Raw genomic sequence first — 20,217 nt, forward strand, 5'->3', positions numbered from 1 at the left:
GACACACACGGTTCGTCGATTCGCGAGACAATTGCGATACGAATCGTTCGCCGCCGTCGCCGAGCTATTGGATGTTATTGGCTTGTTCTTCTGCACGTGACGATCTTTTAATAAATTATGTTAATTTTGTCACCTTAAAGTGTCGAGCTTGGCTGGTCAATTTTCCTATTCTTAGGTGTTTTCGGTAAAGTAACGTAGGTAAAAAATTTTAAATTAATTAAAATAAAATAAAAATCACGACGTTTCGGAGGCAACACAAGCTTCCGTCTTCAGGTGGAAGCTTGTGTTGCCTCCGAAACGTCGTGATTTTTATTTTATTTTAATTAATTTTAATTTTTTACCCTACGTGACTTTACCGAAAAAAACCCAAGAATATGAATCCTTGCAGTCACGAAAGCTTCAAATCTAGAATGGCAAATTTCCGTCAAATACCATATATGGCGATAATTAACATAATATATCCACAATGTAACGTGACGCAATTTCCCGTCCACTACCATATATGGTAATAATTAACATAATATATCCACAATGTAACGTGACGCAATTTCCCGTCCACTACCATATATGGTAATAATTAACATAATATATCCCGGATGGGCGGGTCTATTTGACATAATTAACATAATAAATGTTCTGCTGATTAACATAGTCGTGACGTCATTTCCGCCTCCCTCTTTCCCCGCACCGCGCCATCATGGGTCGCATGCACGCTCCCGGGTAAGCTCCGCTCCACCGCCCGACGCGGCCAATTCCCAGCCGTACAAACACTCGCACGCACGTTAAAACATTTTTTATTCACTCACGGTAATGACCGACAGTGAAGAAACGGATATTGTTAATGTCTTAATTAGATGTTGAAAGCGGCTACGATGCGGCCTAGTGCAGGCTCTTATCATGGCCGGCGGCGATGGAGGCCTAGCGTGGCTGTTACACTTTTTTAATTAAATTAAATGTTATAAAATACATGCGTGCGAAGTTGTCTTTGCGTTATAGCTCTCGGCGCGCTTTCCTTTGCTTCCGATGCTTGCTGCCGCTCGGCGCTGCTCGGCGCGGTCGGTGTGGAACAATCTTTGAGGCGTCCACATGGGCGCTTCTTAGGTTTCAATAGCACACGTTGACACGCGTTAATGTAAAAGTGTAACCAAAGTGTAACCTCTCGAAAGACCGAATTGAGGTAGCTTACAGCGATATACGTTTGGAGACATCGCGGTTTTTATCTACTTTGGGGGGTTATTCGACCATACTTCACGCAGGTTTGGGGAGAGGCCCTCGTCTCGCGATTAATAAAAAAAAATACCTACGTGACTTTACCGAAAACCTAAGAATATGAGTACTTGCACACCTTTCAGCTTTACGTGTTGCACTCATTCAATTAATCGTAACCAGATCGACGAACGCGCTTGAGCCCCACATCTTTCCGATGGAGACCTGGTGGGGGTGGGGTGGTGGTTTTATTGAACCAGGTTTTTAGCCCGAGATTCATATCCAAATTTTCCAAGTATTCACGTTTTCAGGTTACGGTGTATAGAAAACTCGGGCGAGAACAAAAAGATGCACAGTCCACGTTGCAATATTTTTTATATATCCTCACAATGATCCCACTTTGAGAGAATTTCTATTTTAAACGAGACTGGGTTGCATACAAAGTACATGGGGTACATGTGTGTAGTGGCGCCAGGTAATTAATGAGTACGTAATACAAGATGAATACTGGACTGCTGCAATAAAGATTCTAGTTTGGTACGTATTGCTATCGAAAGTATGATGGACTATGGGATGTGTTAATTTTGGTCCTTAATCTCGTACGTCCTAATATACTGATGTGCGATGAACATTGCACTGATGCATAAAGATGAAATGTTGAGTACTAGTCTAGCGTTTGGTGAGCAAATATGATGTACACTGCACGAGTGCATGATATACAAAAGTCTGGCATACAATTAACATTGGCTTATTACTAAATTATTGTTGCTTGGTGAACACTAGTTCTAAATGAATTTTGTAAAGATTTACAATATTGTAAAGAATTACAAACCTTTGCGGTGCCAAACAATTAAAAATATCAATCCAGTTCAAATAATGCACAATTCCATCCCTATTGAACGAGCTCCAAAATCAGTATTGGTAACGGAGTTGATTTCTAATTATTCACATCTCCTTTACCAAGCCATAGCTGGATGAGAGCTCCCTCACACCATGTTGGCCAAGGGGTTTGTTAGAGCATGCTTCACACGACGCTGGTCAGTGCGGTTGCTGAAAGAGCGGGGGGTTCAGGTTAAGTATTGATATCATTCGCCACTGACGTTAGCCCTAACTTGAAAAAACTTAGGTCATCAGCTTAATCGTGCAATTTGTTAACCCCACTGTGCCACCTCTCCACAGCGTTCAGGCAAGTCATTAACTTAAGCTGTGATAAATCCACTGCTTCCTGAAGCCTTCACCATCTCATAAGCCCTCAGTAGAGCTGAATAACTTTCAGTTGGAGTACCATTTCTTGAAAACTAAAATTATGGATATAATAAAATGTTTGTGATAGAGCACCCTTCATGCCAGGGCATCTAAGCGCTTTACATACGATACATTTTTTTTATTGAAGTTGATAAATGCAAATTTCAGAATGGGTCAAAATAGCTTAGGAGATGTGAAGTGCCAGTTAAAAATATGCACTTTCTAAACGTGTTCATACTTTTACAAGTACATAATGTCTTGCAACACTTTGACTTGTCGCTTAGTCGAATATTAACACTTTTGAACACTCTTGATTTGAAGCTTTTGTGACTGCAGGAATCCATTCTCTTTGGTTCTTTCGGTAAAGTCACGTAGGTAGAAAAAATAATAGATCACGACGTTTCGATCGCAACAACAAGCGACCGACGTGATATATTATTTTTTCTTCCTACGTGACTTTACCCAAAGAACCAAAGAGTATACTTTTGAACACCTGTTTACAAAGTCAAATTGTGTGCCAAGTGCTTCACTTGAAGCTTCACCACCTTTCTGTTCTCACCCATGCCAAAGCAGTCCAAGGTGGAAGAGGTAGTTTTTGTGTTGGTGACCACAGCTAAACCTGATGATTGGTTATTGTCACATGCTTATGGTGGTGGTAACCTTACCTGGCAGACACTAATGCTCACACTTGACCATGTCTTGTGGTGTCTGCAGAAAGGGCCTGTCTCAGTCAGCGCTGCCCTATCGCCGGAGTGTGCCAACAGTAAGTCACACAGTGCCCAATGTCTGGGAATTGCTCCCTGTAAAACATTACATACACACCGGATATATTTCTTCCTCAATAACGTGGGTGGATATTACTCTATTTTGTTATGCATATAACAGCGTTTTTGGGAAGGACCACTAAAAATTTAGACATTTGAAAATCCCACTTCACAAAAAGCAGGAAAGCACAAATCTTTCCTTGGATATACATGTCACGTGACCATCACATTGCATGTGCAATGCTGTCAGCCTTGCCTAAGCTACTAGCTCGCTGAGCTGTGGCTGCAGGGTGATATTAGAGTTGAATCTCCACGATATGCAAACATGTCACGAGCCACGCAGTCCCAATTTAATGTTGCTCTTAAGTACAGTACCATTGGATTGTGTTGCAGATTTGTAATTTTTCGTGTTTTTTTTCTTTTATATTGCCTTTAATTTTTGTTTCTAAAAGCATTACAAGCTGTGATTGAGCTAAACTTGGTCTTCATGGAAATGGGGTTTTTGATAAAAGAAATAGATATACCAGGGCACCCAACCTCTTTTATTGTCTGGTATTTCGAGGCTGCATTATACTCCACTTAATGCACATTCCCTGATGAACTGCTTTGTATCAACAGTGGCTCAAGCTGACTTCCGATGACGTCAAGGAGCAGATCTTTAAGTTGGCCAAGAAGGGCCTCACGCCATCTCAGATCGGTGAGCCCATCCAGTGCAATTGATCGTACAACCATTTTCACCACTGTATCCTGGAATGCTTGCTGCAATAATGATAGAAGTGATCATTTTCATATGCTGATTGTTTTTCCACGAGTGAGTGATGACTTTGTTTTCTTTTAATAATGCTTTTCCTTTGGCACTTTGCAATATGTGGGAGGATATGGCCTTCTTTAGAACATGCACAGGCAGTTTGAAGGCTGAAGATTGACCGGTCCCTAATCCCTAACCCTGCAATTTGGTTCACCGTGATGATTGAGTTCCATATCATTCGTAGTTTCCACCAGAAAGGCATCATCGCCTCATGTTGGCAAACACCTTCCTTGGATGTCTGAGTGAACCAAACCCACAGATGAATATAATATTAAAACATTTTCGTGATAATGCTTTGTAAATGGTACAGAAGCAGATGTAACACATTTGTAAATAAGTGCTAGACAAAAAAATCTAATATGTCACGAAAGCTTCAAATCAAAAAGGAAATAAAGTAAAACAATGGCATTTGCCACTGTCCCACCACGTAGGCCATAACGATAATTTGGCCACGAAATTTTTCCTGACCCCAAATTCTCTCGTCAAGGTGTGTCGAGACCCGTAAGGCGAAGTTCTTGAATTAATGGCACTGGGCATCCACGCCGCTGACAAACACGCCTCTCTTCTCCCCGCCTGTGCCAATCAGGCGTGATCCTCAGGGACTCGCACGGAGTGGCCCAGGTGCGCTTCGTCACTGGCAACAAAATCCTGCGAATCCTCAAGTCGAAGGGCCTGGCCCCTGACCTCCCCGAGGACCTGTACCACCTCATTAAGAAGGCCGTGGCCGTGCGCAAGCATCTGGAGCGCAGCCGCAAGGTACGTCGTGTGGGAGAATGCGCCGGCTGCTTGCGCTAGCACCTGGCGAAGGAGGTGGTGTTTTACTTTTGTGGGGGTGGGGAACCTACATCCCCACCTTCTAAGACTTAACTTAATGTCCTGTGGCCACATGAATGCCGGTCACTCCTCAGTAGCCCACAAAGGATATTTGTTTGTCACTGCAACCATCTCAGCAGCACTGATCGGGTAGTAGAGGAAAATATTGTGACCTCACAATGCTTTATAATTTCAGCGCATTCATTCTTGTTAATATAAGGGCCACATACTCGTCGACATGCACATTATTTATTGCTTAATTGTATAACGCCAATTTTTTTGTAATTGTGGTCTATCAAGGGTAATTTAAGTTCCTTTTCAGCCCTTGTTAAGGAATAGGTTCCTCCATAACTTGCACTATTGGCAAGGTATGCCACTCAGGTTCGGGGAGTGAATCTGAGTGACATTTTCGTGCCACTCTGAATCAACCGCAGTGGGAGTCTGGTTGTCAGCAGCACCTCCCTTGGGCGTCTGCGTGTGCCACGGATTTCTGTTAATGACAATGAAAGTGGAAGTATCGTTTAAAAAAACTGCACATTTTCGAGCAGTGACGTTTAAGCTTCCTTTGACGAGAGTTTATTTTTCACGCACTTCTTCTTTGGCTGTGGCAGTGAAACGTTGTGTTGATCTCAATGTCGTGCCCGTGTATGCAAATGCACGTTGGTGCATGCATGTGATGTGTGTTTGTGTATGTTCTGTGTAGGATAAGGATGGCAAGTTCCGGCTGATTCTGATTGAAAGCCGGATCCACAGGCTGGCACGCTATTACAAAACCAAGCGTGTGCTGCCGCCCAACTGGAAGTAGTAAGTATATTTTTTTACGACTCTTTTCTGGCCTGCAGGTTTCGGGTGACCACTCAAAAAGGTGTGATCTTTATCATGCTGTCCTTGTGCTTGAACCACGTTGATACTGATAGTCATGCCACCCTAATTCATTTCCCACCATTTGCAATAACATAGCAACTAAAAATAAACCAATGGCCATTCCAGTGCATGTCTTTTTTTGCAAGTCCAATCAGATTAAACACGATGCGGTTCATGGCGGGGGGGGGGATGACTTGATTACACCAAAGTGGTCAGTGTGTGTTGGTGAAGAAACATAGCATGTACCCAGGGCGCCACAGTGGCGAGATGTTAACTACCTCACCTGGTATGCTGGAATGTAGGAGGTTGTGAGTTCGATCCTGACCCTAGCGCCTGTATATTTGAAGTTTGAATGTTCTCCCCCGTGGTCAAATGGATTTTTCTCCAGGTCCTTCGGTTTTTCCCTCCACTTTTAGAAACACGCGTTTAGAGTATTTGGCTGCTATAAATTTCCACCGTGATAAGCTACTTTGTTGAACTATCATTTGTGGCCAGATCGCTTCTGAAAAATAATTTTATATAGGTCAGTGGGCCTTACCTGGTAAAATAAAAATAGGTTAGGTACACAAGTATCGAAGTACATTACTAACAGTTTATATAGTTTAAAGTGGTACATTAAAATTACACCACGTATTTGCAATTGAAGAAAGAGTTGTTTCTGTGTTGACCTATTTTTCTTTTTTTTTCCTCCACAGCGAGTCATCCACGGCTTCTGCTCTGGTCGCCTGAGTCAGGCGTTTGTTTCAATAAAGCATGTGGCTCACATGATCACACCATCTCGCGTCCTTGACCTGTTTCTGTGTGCACTCGTGTATGAAAGAAACTTGCACATTAAGTGTTGTATTGTCACTTGTCATTTTGACTGCTTTTGTTTAAGCGACATAGAATGTGCAGGTTTTCTTAAGCTTGGCTCTCACCCTCCACAGTTGCAGGTGCCAGCCAGAACTTGCCCATTTACCACCGTACATCAATTTTACATAAAAAAAATATCTTTTGGTCCTGTTTAAAAGCGTAAGAGTTGACATTTCATTGCCACGAAGAAAAATCCAATGTTTGCACGTAGTTAAACAAACCTTGTTATGATTGTGGTCAGGTGTGTTGGTGCCAGTTTTGTTCAGGCTTGCATGCATGTAACAGGGCACCGACTTTTATAAAACCCAACCCCCAATTGTTCACTGCCAGCGTTTCGGGTAAGTGACTTGAATTTCAGTTCTAGGTTTCGGGTCGACAAAGTTAAACATTTACCATTTTAGTGTACTAATTCCAACTTGGGTGCTGAAATGTTATCTCCCTAGGCTGGTATGCAGGAGGGCATGGGTTCGATCCCCGACCCTGACGAGCCTGTATATTTTCATCTTGGTTCTTTCGGTAAAGTCATGTAGAAGGGAAGCAATAAAATAATACAAATAAAACATAAAATAATTACTTCCCTTTTACGTGACTTTACCAAAAGAACCAAGAAGATGAATCCCTGCAGTCACGAAAGCTTTAAATCGAAATGTATATTTTCAGTTTACATGTTCTCTCTCTGGTTGTGAATGTTTTTCCAGGTCTGATTTTTCGCTCCACATTTGGAAACATGCTTTAAAATTGTTTGCTATACATTTTCACCTGACATCCACTAAGTTGAGCTATGATTTGTGGCAAAGTCGCTTTTGAAAAAGAGTCAATTGCTCAGTGGGCTTTACCTGGAAAATGAACTAGTTAAGATGGCTGATGGTGGCTTTGGCTGCAGTATCACAACAACCAGCCGTTTCCTGCAGAAAAAGCCCAGTGTTGACATTTACTATCTTTGTGAGAGACCAAGAGGTAGTTTGAGAACACCGTCAAATGTTAATGGAACTGAAATATTCCTAATCTAGTTAGTGTAAAATCTTCTGTACAATATTAATATCCTGAATCCAACGGACTGCGGTTATGTGCTTTAAACAGCAAGGACCACCTTTTAAAGAAATTAACGAGTGTCACTGTGGACAATATAAACAATCACTGTAATGTGGAGCATTCCTACAATATGGTAGAACTTGGAGCAGCAATGATATTTGAATATGTCCGGAGGCCATCTGGGGACATTTTAAAAAGAGACATCGGTCTCCATCCCCAATGAACCGTGATGTAGTGGGGGTTGATTGCTTGCTCCAACATCGATTCGCTCACAATCGGTCTGTAGCTTTGTATCGCACCTACCGTGGTAGCTGATTCTGTGAGCATCTCGACATGAGACCATCCACGTTGAGGACTCTTCTTCCAAACGATTTCGTCTCGTACATACTGTGGTCAACTCGCATAACGCTTACTGTGTTCATCCATAAGAGGTTTTTGAGTTAGATCGCGTAATGTGTCGTTAAAACCCGCGACTACCCGACACGGCCAACTAGTAAGGGTCACACGTAGACAGAACGTGGCCAATTCGTCACTAGTACAGCACACCGGTGTGTTGGAGAGCCAAGCCACAACAATTACACCGAGTACGACGTTTCGCCAGTAATTGCAACCATCTTGTGTTCAACTAGCATAACGGGTCATAACATCTAGTTGCATCTACTCGGGCACTGCTCAGTCCCATGCAGAAACGTATTATAAAGCGATGACACTCAAGCTGTTTATATTTTATCGGGGCCCACTTTTTTATAATCTACCTAGCCGCAAGAGATGGCTCAACGAAGCGGCTCATTGCGTGGATTTTTTAGCAGCCATATATAAACGCACGTTGATTCTGAATGAGGAGAAAACCGGAGGACCCGGAGAAAAATCCACGCGACCACAGAACATGCAAACTTCACATATACAGCAGCAGGCGTCAGGGTCGGGATCGAACCCACGACCTGCTGTATACTAGGCGAGGGAGTTAACATCTCGCCACCGTGGCGCCCAATATTAATATATATTACACTTTTAATAGGTATGTGTCAATTTCCGGGCGCTTGACTTATCGTGCTCGGCAATTGTAAAACATATATCTGCTTGCTAACGCATGCAACCCCCATCGCTCGCCACCTTTGCAAGAATCGTGTCAAAACGTGTGGTTCGCATTCCGTCGGTGCCGTGCTCAACGCGGTCGCTTTTGAAAGTCCTGTAATTGCACAAGACCGTGCCCTGGCACGCGTCCAATGGAACGGCAACATCAAAAAAATACCCACGAGCTGCTGTTGGAAATAGCCGCCGAACGAAAAGGAGAAGTTGAGCCTTATACGCGAAGTTTCGTTTTAATATGGGAGGGGTTCGTTGTTTGGAGGAGTCTATTGAACTGGGGTTTTCATAAATTGCGGTTACGCAGGGACGCTTTTGCACGAATACATTTTAAACGCATATACATAGTTCGTGACTCAACAACCACAAGCCATGATCAGTCCACCGCTGGATGACAGCCATCTCGTAGTTCGATGTATATCGATCCGCAATGGCTCGTGCACAGGGTGGGGGGAGGTTACGTTTCAAGGCTCCGTGTTCTTAGACTGCCACTCCCGTCGTCGTCGTCATTCAACCACCACCACCAGCTCGTCATCCCTTCTAGCGGCGTGTCCTGTCCACGTGCATTTATTTCTAACAGCGAGGGTGGTGCCTTTTTAGCCATGCCCGTGTTCTCCAATAAATGTCAAAGTCAGGCGTGAACATTTGTTCCACGAAACGTCGCCGTATATTGCCCGAGTTTTTGAGGGCGCCCGTAAAAAGTGCGTGCGATCGACAATCATCTGCGTCTATAAATCTGGCGCCTCTGCGCTGAAGAAGGGCAATTATTGCCTGAAATATCAAGTCTGCTGCAAAACACGATGCGTTTATGCGTTACGCGCCAGTGGCAAGGATTGATTCGGTGGGGGTTTTTTTTCTTCGGTCTGTGTGTGTTGTTGTGCACCACTTCCTCCCCAAATAACTCAAGTTGAAGTTGTGTTTGTGCTCACTTTGCTCGTAACTCACGCAACATTTTTGTTTATCTCGCACAATAATTACATCCGAGATGTACTCTGGCCACGTGCTGGCATGTTCGTGCAAGCGAGCGCACATATTATTTTCGTTTTCTTTACCTTGGCGCAGCAAGCAACACGTGGGGATCAATATCCACGGATCGATAACATGAAATGAGTTTCGTAAATGTCAACCACGATGTCGTATGACACCACAAATTATGGCCGGTACGACTGACTTTTTATCCAGTGCCTCAATTGCCCGTGCAGATGTGAAACGAACAGGGCAGTAAGGCAGACCTTTGGTGCCTGGAGCATGGTGCCACATGGCCACCCCCGTCACCACCACCACCACCACTCCTGCTGCGTCACCGCCACCGCCCCACCCAATAATTAGAGGCACCACCGCCACCACCACCACCGCCACCACCGTCACCGTCACCACCACCACCGTCACCACCACCACCGTCACCACCACCACCGTCACCACCACCGTCACCACCGCCACCACCGCCACCACCACCGCCACCACCACCACCGCCACCACCACCACCGTCACCACCACCACCACCACCGTCACCACCACCACCACCACCACCGTCACCACCACCGCCACCGCCACCGCCACCACCACCGCCGCCACCACCACCACCGCCACCACCACCGGCTCGCTCCAGCGTTTACGACAAACTCGGCTGGCAGCGCCCCCGAGTCGGGGAAGGACGAACCCCCTCCCGCCCGTCCATCCGAGGGCACCGCACACAGACGAAGCGTGTCTACTTGGGTCTATGCCTGTGTGTGTGTGGGGCCTTCACTAGGTCGACTCAGCCTGAAAGGAGTAACTGGTACGATGTGTTAACATCGCCACTAGGGAGACAAAGGCGGCCGGGCGTGGTGTTGTCCACCCAGCCCCTCGTGTGCCGTGCCGGCCTTCATAGGTGCTCGCTAACAGCACTTGCCCCAACAGTCTGTGAAGGCTATACGGGGGTTATTTTATATAATGCGTGAAGATGTTTGTGTATATATCCGTCGGAACTCTCCTGCAGCCGTCATTCGACCAGGCGGAATCGGTACTTGAAGTGGAGCACTCTCGCATTTCCCTGCACATTATTTTGGGTACGTGATCGCTTCCTCCTCTCCCCTGCTACATTGTCCCCAAATACCCTCGCCGCTCGTGTACCATCTGACTTTATTGTTGCGTGCATAAAGCGTGTTTTCTTTAAATACCCAGGGAAAGAACCTCACAGGGGCAATAGTGATTTGAAACGGAGACGCACTAGGTGAACACTTAACAGAACAAAGGTTGTACGTACGTACGACGTTGAACTTGTTTCGAACCGTACGTAAGCCAGCCGTGCTAATCGCGGAGGTGCGGGGAAAGGACAACAAACTGAACACGAAAAGCGGTTCTAAAGAATGAGTTTTCAACCTCGATAATGTAAACGTGCATAGCAGCTCCCAGTGGCTTTCTAACATCGGAAGGCAGAGCGTTCCAGACGGCCACAGACGCGCATCTGAGAGCGCCGCGCGATGATGATGCGGTGACCGCCGTCTTTGTTCGACGGACAACCAACAGCCGCTGACGCTGCGAGGATGACCGGAGCTCACGTGATTGATGGTTTATGCCGCTTGTGATTAGCGAGGTTGAGCTTGTACAAACTTGTACAACAGAATAAAACACATTCGGTGATGCTGCTTTTATGTGTTTTGAAGAAGGCCCATTGCCCGAAACGTCCCCTGGTATGATTCCTGTTCATTGACGAATGTGTTGCAGTAATTTTTGTACTTGAATTATATTCAACATGTTTCCGTTTACTTCAAAGACGAAAGACAGATATCGATTATTTTGGACGACAGGCCGTCTTTTCAAATATACGTTTTAACAACGCATGCATTCTCATTTAATAGTTATGGAGCGCTTTACAGATTTTAAAAAGCGGTAGCAGGAATAGAGGTATCTACATGGCAGGGGCAGTGAGTGACTGTAACAGAGGGCACGTGGGGTCACGAAGGGGCTACAGGGGAGGGATGGGACTGAGGGGCGAGCGGAGGGAAGCGGACGGGAATGGGCAGTGGAGAAGAGGGGAGGCTTCAACAACAACGGAAGGAGTTAAGGAAGGGACTGATCAATGTACGGGGGCAGTGCTGAGTCTATGGGCAGTGTTGAGTCTATGGACAGTGCTGAGTCTATGGGCAGTGTTGAGTATATGGACAGTGCTGAGTCTATAGGCAGTGTTGAGTCTATGCTGAATCTATGGGCAGTGTTGAGTCTATGCTGAATCTATGGGCAGTGTTGAGTCTATGGGCAGTGTTGAGTCTATGCTGAGTCTATGGGTAGTGTTGAGTCTATGCTGAGTCTATGCGCAGCGTTGAGTCTATGGGCAGTGTTGAGTCTATGGGCAGTGTTGAGTCTATGCTGAATCTATGGGCAGTGTTGAGTCTATGGGCAGTGTTGAGTCTATGCTGAGTCTATGGGTAGTGTTGAGTCTATGCTGAGTCTATGCGCAGTGTTGAGTCTATGGGCAGTGTTGAGCCTATGCTGAGTCTATGGGCAGTGTTGAGTCTATGGGCAGTGTTGAGTCTATGGGTAGTGTTGAGTCTATGGGCAGTGTTGAGTCTATGCTGAGTCTATGGGTAGTGTTGAGTCTATGCTGAGTCTATGCGCAGTGTTGAGTCTATGGGCAGTGTTGAGTCTATGCTGAGTCTATGGGTAGTGTTGCGTCTATGCTGAGTCTATGAGTAGTGTTGAGTCTATGGGTAGTGTTGAGACTATGCTGAGTCTATGGGCAGTGTTGAGTCTATGGGCAGTGTTAAGTCTATGCTGAGTCTATGGGTAGTTTTGAGTCTATGCTGAGTCTATGGGTAGTGCTGAGTCTATGGGTAGTGTTGAGTCTATGCCGAGTCTATGGGTAGTGCTGAGTCTATGGACAGTGTTAGTCTGTGGGCAGTGTTAGTCTATGGTGCAGTGTTGAGTCTATGGGCAGTGTTGAGTCTATGCTGAGTCTATGGGTAGTGTTGAGTCTATGCTGAGTCTATGCGCAGCGTTGAGTCTATGGGCAGTGTTGAGTCTATGGGCAGTGTTGAGTCTATGCTGAATCTATGGGCAGTGTTGAGTCTATGGGCAGTGTTGAGTCTATGCTGAGTCTATGGGTAGTGTTGAGTCTATGCTGAGTCTATGCGCAGTGTTGAGTCTATGGGCAGTGTTGAGCCTATGCTGAGTCTATGGGCAGTGTTGAGTCTATGGGCAGTGTTGAGTCTATGGGTAGTGTTGAGTCTATGGGCAGTGTTGAGTCTATGCTGAGTCTATGGGTAGTGTTGAGTCTATGCTGAGTCTATGCGCAGTGTTGAGTCTATGGGCAGTGTTGAGTCTATGCTGAGTCTATGGGTAGTGTTGCGTCTATGCTGAGTCTATGAGTAGTGTTGAGTCTATGGGTAGTGTTGAGACTATGCTGAGTCTATGGGCAGTGTTGAGTCTATGGGCAGTGTTAAGTCTATGCTGAGTCTATGGGTAGTTTTGAGTCTATGCTGAGTCTATGGGTAGTGCTGAGTCTATGGGTAGTGTTGAGTCTATGCCGAGTCTATGGGTAGTGCTGAGTCTATGGACAGTGTTAGTCTGTGGGCAGTGTTAGTCTATGGTGCAGTGTTGAGTCTATGGGCAGTGCTGAGTCTATGCTGAGTCTATGGGTAGTGTTGAGTCTATGCCGAGTCTATGCGCAGTGTTGAGTCTATGGGCAGTGTTGAGTCTATGGGCAGTGCTGAGTCTATGGGTAGTGTTGAGTCTATGGGCAGTGTTGCGTCTATGGGCAGTGTTGAGTCTATGGGCAGTGTTGAGTCTATGGGCAGTGTTGAGTCTATGGGCAGTGTTGCGTCTATGCTGAGTCTATGGGTAGTGTTGAGTCTATGCCGAGTCTATGGGTAGTGCTGAGTCTATGGACAGTGTTAGTCTGTGGGCAGTGTTAGTCTATGGTGCAGTGTTGAGTCTATGGGCAGTGCTGAGTCTATGCCGAGTCTATGGGTAGTGTTGAGTCTATGCCGAGTCTATGCGCAGTGTTGAGTCTATGGGCAGTGTTGAGTCTATGGGTAGTGTTGAGTCTATGGGCAGTGTTGCGTCTATGGGCAGTGTTGAGTCTATGGGCAGTGTTGAGTCTATGGGCAGTGTTGCGTCTATGCTGAGTCTATGTGTAGTGTTGAGTCTATGGCCAGTGTTGAGTCTATGCCGAGTCTATGGACAGTGTTGAGTCTATGGTGCAGTGCTGAGTCTATGGTGCAGTGTTGAGTCTATGTGCAGTGTTGAGTCTATAGGTAATGTGGAGTCTATGGTGCGGTGCTGAGTCTATGGTGCAGTGCTGCTCAATACACAGGAGAAGTTGATTCCAGTGGAGGGGTGCAATGAGGAAGAAGGATCAAAGACGATATTGGCACAGGAAGGAGGGACACAGCGAGTGAGAGAGACCGATAAGATTTGAAACGAAGGGGACGTACAAATGGATACGAGAGGCGAGATAAGGCGGGGCAAGGTCATGGCGATATTTAAAGACGAGTGCAAGGCAGTGATGCATTCACATTGATTAAAAGAATCGAAGGTACGTGCATTTTAATCAGTACAGTATTGGCAACGCGCCCCATTATCCATGCAGACACCATCACGAAAATGAGCAATCGTCTGCACGTGGAAACGATTGCATTTGTTTTAAATCACTTTCTGAGCACAGGATCAGCACACCAAGCGCCCAACGACAAACGGCACGATCGCAGGTACAAGAAAAGGCACGAGTTCAAACACGTTTCTTGAAGCGAGCAAGGCCAGAGGGAGTTTTGCAGCAACACGCGACAACGGGAGGGAATTCCAAAGTTGAGAGCAGTGCGAGAGAGACGCAGGCGTGGAGGGAGGTGACCTGCGGCGGGCGGGCGGGCAGAGAGAGTTGTTGTGACCTGCGGGGAGTGGTAGTGTAGCAGCCGTGAGCGATCCTGGCGACCCATGTTCGTTGTCACACAAGTGGGATTCCCTCGCTACCGGTCAGCGCCGTCGATCTTGCTGTTTGTCGGCGAGTAGCACCTATGAAAGGGGGGTGGGTGGGCAACACCACGCCCGACCGCCTTTGTCTCCTCAATGGCGATGTTTACACACCACCCCGGGTACTAATTTTAGGCTGAGACGACCTAGGGGAGGACCATGAACGGTTCAGATAATCGTCAACGGTGTTGGTGGCCGTGAGCGGGAATCGAACTCGGGTCGCCGGGTTTCGTAGAGCGCGCTAACCTGCTCCCCAAGTGCGTCAAGCACTATTTGCCAAACACCCGCATTTGGCCACGCTGTCACCTGTGTGAGATAGGGGCCGTTTAGGAAACGTAGAGCTGTAGCGTTTGAACATAATGCGCGTACATGAAGCTGTTAACGCGCTGTTCATGCCGCAATAAGTTTGGGTCAAGTTGACCTATTGGCACTGCTGTGCAATTTAAAGACGCATTAATGTTGTTTATCCTGGAAGACCTTAATGGAAAGCCAAATCGGAATGCCTTACCGAGTCGCCAAATTCCAGGAGGCTCTTGCAGTGGGACGACCTTTGGCCATTTCTCTCTGCTAAGGAGTGTTTTGAGTTTTGGGGGTGAAACATAACGGCCTGGTGGGTTGACATGCCGTGAATACGGGTGGGTGGGATCACGCGCATAGGTTCACAAGGACGGGTTTGTCTTTCGCTCACTCCATCAGCACCTGTGGAGGTTTGTCGGCTTGTCGAAGACATCCATACTCTCGGGGGGTTTGACTTCACAGAGAAATCAGGATTTTAACGTGAAATTGTATATTTCAAAAAATTACCGCAAGTAACTCGGAGCTCAAAAGACAGGTGAGGGAGATGGGAGGGTTGGGGTCTTTAGGTGTTCTAGATTTGAAGCTCTCGTGACTGCAAGGATTCATACTGTTTGATTTTTTTCGGTAAAGTCACGTAGGTAAAAAATAAAATTACAAGTTAATAAAAGTAATAATGGAAATAAAATAAAATAATAAATCACGACGTTTCGGAGACAACACACGTCTCCGTCATCAGGTGGGTCCGTCACATCTATAATTACTGCATCAAGTGAGGCAAATTCCAAAAGACCAGCCCTTAAATACGTGACTTTACCGAAAAAACCTAACAGTATGTCTTTAGGTGTCTCTGCAAAGTGGGTGCAGAATTAAAGCCGCTGCTGGACGGCCACGACTACGATGGTGGTGGTGGTGTGGTGGTGGTGTTGGTGGTGGTGGTGTTGGTGGTGGTGGTGGCCGCGTTTGAGACGGTGGCGGCTGCCGTGCCGAACTTACGCCCGGCAGTGTCCACGCCGTCCCTGGTGTAGAGACGAGGTTGTGAGTTTGCGCTTAAATGGCACCGCAACTCAAACACGCTGGGTTGCAGTCTTTTATGCACACATTACATATACATATAAAGCACCTGGCGTCGATAAGGCGTGAAGACTGGGTCTGATAGATGTATATATGTATCTGGCGGAACTATTCTGCAGCTGTAATTCGACCCAGGGGAATTAGTACTTGAAGCGGAGCACACTCGCATTGTCCTGAACCTCATCTTGGGTACTTTATCGCTTCCTCCTCTCCCCTTCTAGATTCTCAACAAATCCCCGAGCCACTCGTCTTCCCTCCCTCTTTATTGTTGCTAACATAAAGCGTGTTTTTTTTAAATACCCAGATTAAGAATCTCAGAGGGGCAATGGTGATTTGAAACGGAGACAATGCGTGAACTGGAATAACGGTTGTACGTATGTACTATGTTGAGCTTCTTTCGGCACCGTACGTAGCCAACCGTGATAATCGCAGGTGCGGGGGAAGGACAACAAACTAAAAACACACAAAGGGGCTCTTAACGAAATTCGTTTTTTATTTAGATGTAAAAGTGCGTAGCTCCAGTAGCGTACTAACAATGTGCAGATGTGGGAGCGGGCCCACGATATACCCGTGTAGGGCCCCAATAGGAGCGCCATGACCATCATGATGGTGCAATGTGTAGCAATACACCCAGCGCCTGTCAGCGAGATTATTTCATTGCCAGCTCCAATGAGGCCAGACGCACCCACTTCTATTCTTACATTTGAGAATACGATATGTTCCGGAGACACGTGCCAATCTCTCATTTCTTTAGAACTGCTTTTTGTGTGATTGGTTTGTTGTCCTTCATCCCGCAGCTACCATTAACACGATTGGCTACGTACGGTACGAAAGAAATTCAACATACATACAATGTCTACGAGACCCCCAGCAGTAGTGTAGCGTGGTTGGCATGGGTCCGAGTAAAAAGGAATGAAATGAGGCACCCCATCCAATGTCCCCTTCTCTTCGATGCCCTCTGGCCCATGGGGCCCCAGTGGTGCACAGTTGCACTTCCTGCATCATCGACAACCAACACGCCACTGGACCCCAGCCCATATCGACACTACATCTGGGAGGAAGTCCACACGAGTCGTCCTGCAAAGGGAACTTTATACTGGTAGGAACCACCTGGTTCCACCAGCCCACAGGGGATTATTGTGTCCGTCCGTCGTGCATCCAAACATGGGAGGGGTGGGGCTGGGTGGAGAGGGGAGGGTGGGGTGGGGAGGGTGGGGAGGGGCTGGGTGGGGAAGGTGGGGCTGGGTGGGGGGTGGGTGGGGTGGGGCTGGGTGGGGAGTGGCTGGTTACCCCGTGGTGCCCTTATAAAACTCAACGTTTAACCGACGCACGCCGGCTTGTGCCCGCCCTCACAGTCGGCCATATTTGCGGAATACACCACGCCGCCGTTGATCCTGACCATTGACCGAGCAACCCAACGTTCCTACCAGCTCCCTCCGCAGGAATGTGTTTGTTCCAGCACCGCCAACACGAGCATCATGTAGGGCACGCACACGGATGTTTGCTGCGAGAATTCTTCCCCGGGAGCTCCTCGCGCTCCGGCTCCCGTTCCCTGATATCCCTTCTCTCACTTCCCCACCAACGGGGTCCCCCCTCCAATCCCCTCGCTCCCTATCCCCGCCTTTCTTGCCAGCACCTCCATCGCACCGCCTCTACGGGGCGTGGTACCGTGTCCTCCACGTGACCCCCCCCCCCCGCACTCAATCCCAACCACGTGGCCCCCCCGCCGCCCCACGAACTCCACACGCCCATCATATCTCACGTTGACTCCGTCAACAACAACAAACATCAGTGAGTCAATCACTGAAAAAGCCAAAACATTGCAGTGGGTGTGAGGGCCAGGGGGGGGGGGGGGCACAGCCTGCTAGTCAATGCAACTCTCGCTCTACCCATAATCTGAACGAACCAATTAGACAACCAGCCACGCGTATTTGCTTTTCTACTCATCCTAACCATAACCACCGAGACGAGTATAGCCACGCGCGCTGTACTCGGCTACCCAACTCGCCACGGACACTCTCTTCCTTTATTACTGCTAATCCTACATAATACACTGCTAGCATAATGTAACTTTGAGACCCTCCACCGCCTACACATTCCACAAGGAGTGGACTAACCCCATATCTGCATTTGTCATCAACATGTTAAATTCCTCTGTTGATATGTAAACTCCTTTGTCAAGGCTCTCTGCTCCTCCCACTCAGCTTAAAATTCGCTGCCAAGCTTAGCAGTGTTCATTAGGACGCTGTCTTTCCGACAGCTCTGTTCTTCACCTGAGGGCGGCTGCTTGCGTTGTGGCCGAAACGTCGTGAGAAATGTATTATTTTTATTATTTATTATTTCCATTCTACGTGACTTTACCGAAAGAACCAAGAATATGCTCTCCCTATCAGCCAACGGGCCTTCCCACCGAGCCGACTCTTTCGCGCCTCTCTCACTACATCTTGTTAAACTTTTTGGTTCGTTTTGCAGTTTCAGTATTCGTAGCGCAGACCTCTCCAGAAACGGCGACACTGGCAAGGGGGCATCTAAAATATCGTCCAGAATAACCTCGCAGCTTGTGTGGAGTGATTGCAATGAATGGTTGAAATAATAGTAATGGATCATAATTCCCTCTTGACATTGATGGATTGAACGCGAACAGGCGATTTCTTTTTTTACAACGGACACCATACAAACTGCTTCACTCATTGACCCGGTCACAAGTTTACACGCTTTGAAAACAGAAGCGGCTGAATGTGAACAAAGTGCCGTTCTCAAAAGCTTTTCAACGAGCGTTGAAAGTGTTCACGCATTAAGCTCCGCAAGAGCGTCTAGTAAGTGAAAAATGTTTTCAAAAGGAACAAAACTTGAGCATTGCGTTGTATTTGCTAGTATGGACTTATTGTATAGAAACTCGGGGGGGGGGGGGGAACATCGATCAAAGTGTTAGCCAAAACTTAGAGGCACAAACCAGCGCTAAAAGGATTCTCTCCAGACGCCACTAGGTGTGACGTCACATCGCCGCGTGTCTTACAACGTAGACGTAATGTATTTTCGAGGACAAAGGTCACGTTGGAAAATGAACTGAATTCATGCGGGCGCATCATTTCCATTCCTCGTCCTGTTCATCGCCCTGCTTGCGGGCAAGTTGATGGACACCACGTGAACAGAAGCACGTCGCTGCGAATCGATGCAGCGTCGCCTCGTCAATGCGTGAGGTTGACAGCCGCGCGTGGTATACGATGCGTGTCACTGCCGAGCCAGTGGGGGAGTTGTGTGTGTGAGTGTTTTTTTTCTAGAAGCGAATGCGAGCATGCTTACATACAGCAGTGGGCGTTGAAGGAGCAATATTGGATCAGGGCTCGTTGTGCAACAGTCACCATCGTAATATCAGTCCTCTAATCTGACCCTAATCAACTAGCCACTAGTCCTACCACTGACAATAACTAACTTGACAACCGCCCAATAGCACCACCCTAACTTCTTATCAAAAATGCCTGCAGGGAGCTCCGTGCAAGCTCTACTTCACTAACAAGCCAACCCGCCGCTAGCCCTACTCCTAGTCCCCAACCCTTGCCAGCCATGCAACAGCAAATAGTCGTCCTCCTCTATTCTACGAGCCATCCAGCCACGAGTACGAGCCCTACTCTGAAGCCGTCTTTCTAACAGGCCATTTTAGGACTCACCACCACTGTCGTACCAATGCTATCCGAAGTCAATACCAAACCAACCACCGGTAGGCATACCTCGAATCCCACCCACGAAGATTTGCCAGGGCGGTCTTTAACGTATCGTTCGCTTGACAATTGTTGGTGCGCTCGCCGCAGGGAGCGGCGCTTTCAAAGTCACCCCCGCCACTCCTTCCCGTAGGGGATCTGGCTGCGAGCATGAAATTACCTTCAACTTTAGAAACTCTATCACAATTTTCACTTCACCTTCGAGTAATACATTTCCTCCTCACCCCCCCCCCAACACCACTAAACCCCACGCCCCTTACAGGCAGCAGTGTGGCTGACGAGTGCTCGGGAGGTGATGCGAGCGAGCGAGCGAGCGAAACACCGCCGGAGTGGCCCAGGCAATGGGAAATAAAGAAATGGGGAGGTGGAATTGGGCGGAAAGAGAGGGCCCATGCCACACACCCTCGGCCACTACCGTAAGCCTCTACCCGTCCCTCTCTCAAAGAGACCCATTAATTATCGTACATGTACGTGCACGACTTTTTTAGCGTTGGCGGGGGCTGTAGGGAGATTA

At 47.3% G+C, this 20,217-nt stretch overlaps 1 protein-coding gene and 1 non-coding gene across 2 annotated transcripts; both read left to right on the plus strand.

Moving 5' to 3' along the window:
• The first annotated feature begins 584 nt into the window (after window positions 1–584).
• On the plus strand, window positions 585–6,476 carry RPS13 (ribosomal protein S13). The gene is made up of 6 exons (XM_061566617.1): window positions 585–720; window positions 3,166–3,214; window positions 3,834–3,912; window positions 4,610–4,779; window positions 5,540–5,640; window positions 6,396–6,476. The coding sequence occupies exons 1-6, from the start codon at window positions 698–700 to the stop codon at window positions 6,427–6,429; spliced, it is 456 nt and encodes a 151-aa protein (XP_061422601.1). The 5' UTR covers window positions 585–697; the 3' UTR covers window positions 6,430–6,476.
• On the plus strand, window positions 4,174–4,269 carry LOC133351551 (small nucleolar RNA SNORD14). The gene has a single exon (XR_009756193.1). It is a non-coding gene; the product is annotated as a small nucleolar RNA SNORD14 (small nucleolar RNA).
• Window positions 6,477–20,217: the final 13,741 nt, after the last annotated feature.

The sequence above is a fragment of the Lethenteron reissneri genome, chromosome 37 (assembly GCF_015708825.2).
Source record: "Lethenteron reissneri isolate LAM-NWPU_2019-01 chromosome 37, ASM1570882v1, whole genome shotgun sequence".
In the NCBI taxonomy this organism is placed as follows: Eukaryota; Metazoa; Chordata; class Hyperoartia; order Petromyzontiformes; family Petromyzontidae; genus Lethenteron; species Lethenteron reissneri.